General features: G+C 39.6%; 1 protein-coding gene and 1 long non-coding RNA gene across 6 annotated transcripts in view; one reads left to right on the plus strand and one right to left on the minus strand.

Annotated features, from left to right (window-relative positions):
• Positions 1-737: 737 nt before the first annotated feature.
• Positions 738-8,731, minus strand: part of sugct (succinyl-CoA:glutarate-CoA transferase) — a 73,514-nt gene continuing 65,520 nt past the window's right edge. For all 3 annotated transcript variants that reach the window (XM_076888660.1, XM_076888659.1, XM_076888662.1), the window contains one exon: positions 738-2,040. In XM_076888660.1, the coding sequence (XP_076744775.1) occupies positions 1,984-2,040 (57 nt within the window). In that variant the 3' untranslated portion in view covers positions 738-1,983. The remainder of the gene's footprint in view (positions 2,041-8,731) is intronic.
• On the plus strand, positions 3,500-6,608 carry LOC143420440 (uncharacterized). 3 transcript variants are annotated; one of them, XR_013100265.1, is made up of 5 exons: positions 3,500-3,654; positions 3,776-4,392; positions 4,769-4,916; positions 5,278-5,365; positions 5,938-6,607. It is a non-coding gene; the product is annotated as an uncharacterized LOC143420440 (long non-coding RNA). The 3 variants fall into 3 exon arrangements; XR_013100266.1 differs by having other exon boundaries at positions 3,507-3,908; positions 4,357-4,392; positions 5,938-6,608; XR_013100264.1 differs by having other exon boundaries at positions 3,605-4,392.

Genomic DNA, 8,731 nt, shown 5'->3' on the forward strand with positions numbered 1-8,731 from the left:
AGGGAGGCAGCTGGAGATGGGGAGGGAAGGAAGGGAGGGGCAGGTAACCCCTCCCTGGGGCCAGCTCCCCCGCTGACCCCAGTAGGCACTCCCACCCTTCGCGACCCGCCAGGGAAGGGGGGCCCAGGCCCATCAGACCGGGGCCCAGTGCAGTAGCGCCCTCCGGCTCCACAGAGCCCTGGACAGTCCACCCAACCCCACCACAGAGAAAACTGCACCCACCCCACCATCCACACATCTTCCAGACTACATAAGACGGTAAACGCCCAGGCTGAGATCTTCCTCCACCTCTCCTGTATCTCCCCCTCCTGCAGAGAGTTCCTGAAGAGAAGAAAGCTCCTGCAAGATGTGACCATCCCCCCCACCAGTTGAAGAGCCCCCCAGGCGGCTCGACGCACCGGCGGCACCCTGCTCCAGGGCCGGGCCCCCATGCACCCACCCGCCCACAACCCCGGCAACACACCAACCAGGACCCAAGCCCCCGAGGCCCGGCCCGGGCCCCAGCCCAGAGACGGAGCGCCCCCAGAACCTCACGCCCATCCCGGACCCACCCAGGGGCAGCCAGGTTGCCAGGTCAGTAACCCACGTCCGTCAGCACAGACCCTCCCCTAGCCCCGCTGCACGCAGCCGCGATTTCTTGAAATTTGTTGCAGGCAATTTATTATAATTGACATTCCAGCATATCATCACGACATCAACACCCCACAGTGTCACATCACATGCACATACACAGGTCATAAAATAATTCAAAAGTTTTATTTAAAAGCAAGTTCATAAACAGCTCTAAGGTGCAATAAACATATTTTGCTTTGAGAAACATTTTATAAGGTCATGATGGTGTGATCTTTCTTTGGTATTTTGTAGCGTGTTGTTTCAAACACTGACCTGAACATCTGACAAAAATCATCAGTGTCCTGTAGAGTTAGAACAGTATGACTGTAGAGTTACTGTAGTGTTACTATAGAGTTCTGTAGAGTTACTGTAGAGTTCTGTAGAGTTACTGTAGTGTTACTGTAGAGTTCTGTAATGTTACTGTAGAGTTACTATAGAATTATGTAGAGTTACTGTAGAGTTACTGTAGTGTTACTGTAGAGTTACTGTAGTCTTACTATAGAGTTCTGTAGAGTTACTGTAGAGTTCTGTAGAGTTACTGTAGAGTTACTGTAGTGTTACTGTAGAATTCTGTAGAATTCTGTAGAGTTACTGAATTGTTACTGTAGAGTTCTGTAATGTTACTGTAGAGTTACTATAGAATTATGTAGAGTTACTGTAGAGTTACTGTAGTGTTACTGTAGAGTTACTGTAGTCTTACTATAGAGTTCTGTAGAGTTACTGTAGAGTTCTGTAGAGTTACTGTAGAGTTACTGTAGTCTTACTATAGAGTTCTGTAGAGTTCTGTAGAGTTACTGTAGTGTTACTGTAGAATTCTGTAGAGTTACTGAATTGTTACTGTAGAGTTCTGTAATGTTACTGTAGAGTTACTGTAGTGTTACTGTAGAGTTACTGTAGTGTTACTATAGAGTTATGTAGAGTTACTGTAGAGTTCTGTAGAGTTACTGTAGTGTTACTGTATTGTTACTGTAGAATTCTGTAGAGTTACTGAATTGTTACTGTAGAGTTCTGTAGAGTTACTGTAGAGTCATAAAACACAAAGATGTTAGAAGAATCAGCTTCATATTTGTGTAAAAACACTCCGTATACAGAAATTGTTCATAAATCATTAAAAAATACATTTAAAAATGGAAATATGAACTTATCTTCAGCTGAAATCTAAATGTTTAATGATCAGTCCTTTAAAATCAAAACTAGTGATCAGGTAAAAATGATCAGTTTTTGTCTTTTCCTTTCTCTTGTTAATTATTTTTCTTTCGGCCAATCACAAGACTTCATTCTGAACCACTGCTTTTGACTCCAGCAGGGTTTCTATAACTTCATTGCTGTACGATAAGACGTCTCGCAGCACCTCTACGGTGTGCTGGCCAATCAGAGGAGGGGGTGTCGGGCCGCTTGGAGAGAAGCTGCTGAAACGAACCGCTGGACCTGAAGACAAACAAACAAAAAGAGACAGCGAATCAGAGCCGCGTGCTGTCGGAAAGGAAATGCAGATTCAATCCCACTCATTCAGTTTTTCTCATCTTTGCATTCCTTCTCTTGTTTGTCCACTGCTTTCCATGTTTCACCTGTTTGTGTTCGTGTTCCTGGTCTCACTCACACTTTGGAGAACAATTTCCTGATTTTCATCACATTTGTGGTTGCATAAAGTTCCAGCTGTTTTCAGTGGGTAACAGGTCATAAACACTAATGTAGTGTAGTGTAATTCATGGTGTGGCCAGACAATGTAAAGCTGATTATGGTGGGAGAACTAAAGTAAAATGCCCACATAGTGAAATCCCTGCAGCTGATGTGTTTACAAAAACAACTAAGCCAATTAATAATAAATCTAAAGTATATGAAGTTACTGAAATGTGTGTGTGTGTGTGTGTGTGTGTGTGTGTGTGTGTGTGTCACCTGGAACATCAAATTAACCATGTTCTTATAATAGGGAAGGGACCAGCAACCATCTGTGAGTCATTCTGATTTCATATAAGATTATTTTTTGAATTCAGCTTCCTGTTTCATTTCATTTCTTTCTGTTAAATTAGTTTTAAAGAAATAATGAAGGCAGGAAGTGAGCGAGGAGGAAAAGGAAACATTTCATTTTGGGAAACTCACAACAATCAGCTGTTTTTTTTAAAGAACAGCACTAATGAGCCAAACTCTCACATTGTGTGTGTGTGTGAGGCCACTCGTGCAAGATGACATAAGTGTATGTGTATCTGCCCGCGTAGTGTCATGTTTGACTGTGTGTGTGTTCAGGGTGTCAGGGCAAATAATTATGGAATAAGATTATGTAATCCTGTTATTCACTGATTGCATTCTTTTGCATTTCTGTGCTAAAACCGAAGAGGAGAAATAATCAAACCACTGAGGCGGAAAAAGATTGACAGTTTTCTTTGTGTCTGTGGTCAGTGAGGTTTGTGGTAAGAAATTATATAGAAGTATTACTTCTAATGGTGTTTATACACATTATAACGATCAGTGTTAATAAACGGTAAATATTACCTCTTTTAACTGTTTAGTTTATGTTTATCAACTAATGATGTTATAATTTGTGTTTATATAATCACATAATATAATAAGTTAACTTGTGAATTATACATGGTATCACTCTGTATCATAGTTAATAGAGATAACAACTGAAAAAGGACACAAACCAGATCCTGATCACATAGGACTTTAAAAAACAAACAAAAGGGTTTTTTTTGTTTTTTTTTACATTTTTAGAAACAGGTTTTTTAGAATTTGGTTGCTTGGTTACAAATGATCTTGGTATCCTTGGTTACAGATGGTCGTGGTTGCTTAGTTACAGATGTTCGTGGTTTCTTAGTTACAGATGGCTGTGGATAACGACTTGCTAGAGATGATTGTATTTGATTAGTTAGAGGTTCTCATGATTGATTACTTACAGGTGGTTCTAGTTCATTAGCTAGAGGTGGTTATATTTAATTAGTTAATTAACTACAGGTGGTCATGGTTGCTTAGTAACACGTAGTTGTGTTTGCTTAGTTACAGGTGTACACTGAAAAAAAGGGACTGGCCATCTCTTGGATTTATGTAAGCATCTTGCATGTATTTAACACAATTGCCTCATGTTTTAAAGATAAATGTAACTATATAGTGTAAAAACTACATGATATGCAGAAAGGGTGTATTAAATTGTTTATATCATGTTCAGGTGAAGTAAGTCAATAAGATAGCAACGTTAAATCTCGTGAAACCACGCGTGATTTCATCTCGCGGGCTTTGGATCGTGGTTTAAAAAATGCATCCATCTCAGTCAAGTCGAGCAGCCAACTCTACGTTTTTTGGTATGTCTTGATTTTTTGAATTAATATTTACCATATTTCAGCCAAATGTAGTTAAACGTCTAGAGTGTCGCCATGTAACATGCTAAAAAAGAGCCGTTAGCTTATTTGCTGTTTTATCTGTTGTCAAAGAATTGGCGCTTTTTCATTTGAATTTGTCTTTGGCACAAGAGCCGTAATATCACATTAAACCTAATTACGAGGCACTCATAACATAATTTGGTTTTCTGTGTGAATAGATTTGTCAACTGACTCTTCAGTTACATTGTGTATTTACTGCACCGTGGTGTTAGTGAGATTTTGGACATTGAACAGCTTTAGCTAATATCATCAGCGGTATTATGCTAGCTTACATCCCTACCCCTCCTGCCCTCACCTGCTGTCCTTTTGTTTTTGTTTTTGTTTTTGTTGATGCACATTGAGAGACCACATCTATTCTGCATTTCACCAGGAGTCAGCTGATGGATTGTGGGTTCAAGGTGTTATGGTAAGAAAGTATATTCTATTTTCGCTTAAGGTTTCTGTAACTTAATTATAATAGGTTTTTTATAATTATTAGGTGCATGCATACTCAAATAGACCACCCTATTAATACAACTGAGAAATCCAAAATCTGCCATAGGTTTGACTTATACCTGTATGTATTGTCAGAAAGGTGATTACTGGACTCGCATTAATGCACACTTGAACTGAAATGAGGTTGTAACTTGTGGGTTCTTGGGTTGCAAATCAGAAATAAACATCTTTGGATTTTTTTAATCCCATAAGATCTGGAAACACAGTTTTTATTCAACAAAACATTACTGATTATTAACCAAGCACAGTGCCTGCTGTTATTTCAAAATAATTTTATGTCATTTCAGATGAAATGCAGCATTCCAGTGCATCCCAACCATGCCTTTACAGGTTTCTGACGGAGCTGAGTTTCTCTCTGACAGTCTGCTGAAAGTGTTTGCAAAGTGATCGGGGGAACAGGGCACAAAGCTAAAGGATGTAGCTGCCATGATGACAGTAAGAACTTTAAAATTCTTTAACTACAAAGTGTATATGTATTGCATTAGGTCAGTAAAAGATTTTTATGCTGCATCCATTGAAACAGTCAACTATTACCTGTGAGTACTGATTCCACCGAAAGGATGCCATAATTTTCGTCATGCATTTACTGGCCCACTGAGAAAAATTGATCTTTTTAAAAAAATAAATGTTCTGGAAACTATATATCCATAAAGTTGATGTCAAACAGGAATTTTTGATATTGCTTTGTAGATGCTGGTGTTGCATGTTGACTGGTTTAAGTTTTGGTCTGGGATCATTTTCTTCTGTGCTACTGAAAAGTTCACAAATCTCTGTTTTCTTTGTTATAATACTTTAGGATGACATTAATGCTCAAAGGGAGTCTCATCAAAGTGCTCCGCATCTGTGTGAAAGACAATTGCAACATCTTGGTGCAGGAGTTCATGGTGAGTGTTTTATGAGTAGATTGTGGCTTTGCAACATTTTAAAATGCATTTAGTTATCCACTTGATCCTCATTGGACCAGTTAGGACCAGTAGTCCTCTTTAATAATTTGAAGTTCACATGAGGCCTGGTAGTGAACTCAGCCGCCGGCCCTTGAGGCCCCACCCCTGTATTAGGGGTCACATCAGTGTGAAAAAACTTTAAATTTGTCATTCTAGTGAACAAAGGAAAATCCCACCAATATTTACATTAGCTTTTGTTTGGAAAAAAAAAAGACCAACAGCTAACCAAATTGTGGGGCTGAAAGTCTAAATTCTAACATCTTCTGAGTGACAAAACCTGGATTTCTGATGGGCCGGTGTCTTTCTAACAAAAACTAATGTAAAATTATGTTTTTCACCCTCTCTTAGAAACTCTGTTAGACCATGAATGGCAGCATGGCAGGCCACTCTTTGGCTATAGCTATTTACTATGTTGCTTGCATTGGTTTAAATTACTCTAACATTAGAACTGGTAGATTCAAAAGAGATGAGTTTAAAAAGGAATCTTAAAGAAATGTTTTGTGTTTAACCAGGACTTGACTGAGGCCACTGCACAGATTGAGAAAACCACAATGAACATCTGTCTCCAGAGGATGCACCAGGCAATGACTTTTCTGACGTTGGCATCATCATCGAGGGTATAGTAGTTCTTCAAGATCTGGATAACGTGACCTTTGCAGTAGCCATGCTGTTTGGACCTTTTTTATTCCTTCAATATGAGTTACCCATCACAACTCTGCTACACTTTTGAGGTGATTCAAAGGGTGGTAATGGAGTTGGAAGCAACTCAGCTCTCAAGAAAAGCTCACAACTGAGACAAAACTGCTCCTGCAAGGAAAGCTCACTGTTATGCATGTGAGGTGACCAGCTCTAGGTGAGAAGACATTTAAATCTCACACTTGTTCTGCTGCATTTTTGAAGCTCAATTCCAGGAACAGATCGCAGGGTTCATTTTTATATACACTGCAACTGCCATGAGGACGAGCCGTTTTTTTGTTGTTGTTTGTTTTTCCTTTTGCTCTGTACAAGTTCTCTGTCTGTTTGGCAGCATTTTTAAATTTCTCTTTGTATTTTTTCTTTCTTTTACTAGTGAAGAGATGTAGCATGAACAGTTATGCAGTCTAAATATCCCATATGGGCCGTGTGAAATGGTATTTTCAGTTTCATTCAGTTGAAGTAAAGAACGTTGAATATTTCTAAGCTTGCTGTTTTGAACCAAGATGTCACAGTATGATCAGTGCCGTAATTTTTGACAGTCACTGTGTCAATGTTATTTTTGCATCTCTTGAATAAAGGTTTTGACCTGCAAGTGCTAATTTCTTTAGTTATTGGGGTAAAATGGGTAATGTTAATAGGAAGGTGTTTGCCAATTCAGTAACCTAATTTAATGTTAATGGAAACTAACATTACCTCAAATTGTTTAGTTATAATTGTTGTTTAACTGAATCTTGACGTCAGAGGCCTTAAATAGAATGTTTTGTATTGTTCTTTCCCAACATTTTTCAAAAGAAAGAGTCTAATTTCTTTGCTGTGATTGATTCCAGAGAACACGGAAGAACTGACATTATTTAACTGTTGGTTTATATAGATTCAGTAGTGGAGTAATGTCAGTTTAATTCTTTACCTACTGTCAATGCAGTGAAATTAGACATTTTGTTTTGAAAGGTTACTGGTGGATGCCAGCAACCATCTTGGAAGAGAACAATATAATCTGTTATAAGGCCTCCATTTGAAAATTGTGTATTTGATACTAGAATATAATAGCAAAATGTAATTTGAAGATAACATGTAGTATTTAAGTGACCAAGTAGTATTGGGTAAAAGTTATTGAATGGTGTTGGGATAAAGTGAGAAAATTGTGAAGGATTAAAATATTTCAAGAGCTCAAATTACTTCATCAAAACATGTTTAAGTCACATTTTATCAACACAAATTGCACAGGTTTATTGAACATGAATAAATTGTGTTAATTTAACTCAATTGTTTAAGTTGCTGCCAAAGCAAAACATCTGTGTGCAACAAATGTCCACCATTGAATTAAGTAAATCCAACAACATATTTTTTTCAGTGTACCTGGTTGCTTAGTTACAGGCGGACATGGTTAATTAGTTAGAGATAGTTGTCTTTGATTAGTTAGAGGTGTTCATGCTTAATTAGTTACAGGTTGTCATGGTTGCCTAGTAACACGTAGTTGTGGTTGCTTAGTTACAGGTGGTTGTCTTTGATTAGTTAGAGGTGTTCATAGTTAATTAGTTACAGGTTGTCATGGTTGCCTAGTAACACGTAGTTGTGGTTGCTTAGTTACAGGTGTTGCTGGTTGCTTAGTTACAGGTGGTTGTGGTGGTTACTGGGACTGTCAGGGCAGGTGGGCCGTCCTCAGGTTTGTGTTTAGCGCTGCCTGCAGGTTGCATTGGCTCTAGCTTGAATAGCTTGGTTTGTGTCCTGCTTTTATTCGCTGCCTCCATCACGTTTCAGTCTGTTACTGTTTGTTCTGAGCTATTTCCTGGCTCTGAAACAGCACACGCACACACACATGAATACACACTCACAAACAGAGGAGTGCCATCAACAGGTCGGCCAATGAATGTTCTGAGCAGCACGTTTTCACGCCCAATTAACCTCCGAGGTACAGACAACACACACACCACACAAATGTGCACACACACACACACACACACACACACTTGTGTCTGGTGTTGTTTACTAAACAGAGATGCACAGAAGAGGAAAGTGCAGAGCAAAGAAAAGGATATTGTTAGGGCTGTGAATGGGCTGACACACAAACGCACACACACACAGATTCCTCTCACATTATGGTTTGGTGTAAATCACATGAGGGAACAGGATCACAGAGCACACGGAGGCAGTGAGACATCATGTTACATGTTAGCAGGATGTGTGTGTGCACATGTGTTGGTCATGTTGTGGGCACATAAATCTGTTTGCAGTCACACTGCGAGGACTCGGCCACAAAGTCAGGACGGTGATTTTCAGTTTAAGGTTCAGTTTGCAGGAAACACACAAACCTAAATCTCTGTGAGCATTATTCATGTGATTGTGATTGGCTGGCTGTGGCTCAGGTGGAAGAGCGGGTCACCTATTAATCGGAGGGTCAGTGGATAGATCCCTCACGAATCTGGTCCACATGCTGAGGTATCCGTGGGAAGACAATGAACGTCAGGTCATAATGCTTCCATCTGTGTGTTTAGGCACAGATTAAAGCTGTGTAACTGTGACTGGGTGAGTGAAGCATGTAGTAGAGCTCTGCTCTGTGAGTTCACTGAGCCCATCAGGTCTCCGTCTTTGCAGGAAACACAGTTTAAGTGC

The sequence above is a fragment of the Maylandia zebra genome, linkage group LG9, assembly GCF_041146795.1.
Source record: "Maylandia zebra isolate NMK-2024a linkage group LG9, Mzebra_GT3a, whole genome shotgun sequence".
In the NCBI taxonomy this organism is placed as follows: domain Eukaryota; kingdom Metazoa; phylum Chordata; class Actinopteri; order Cichliformes; family Cichlidae; genus Maylandia; species Maylandia zebra.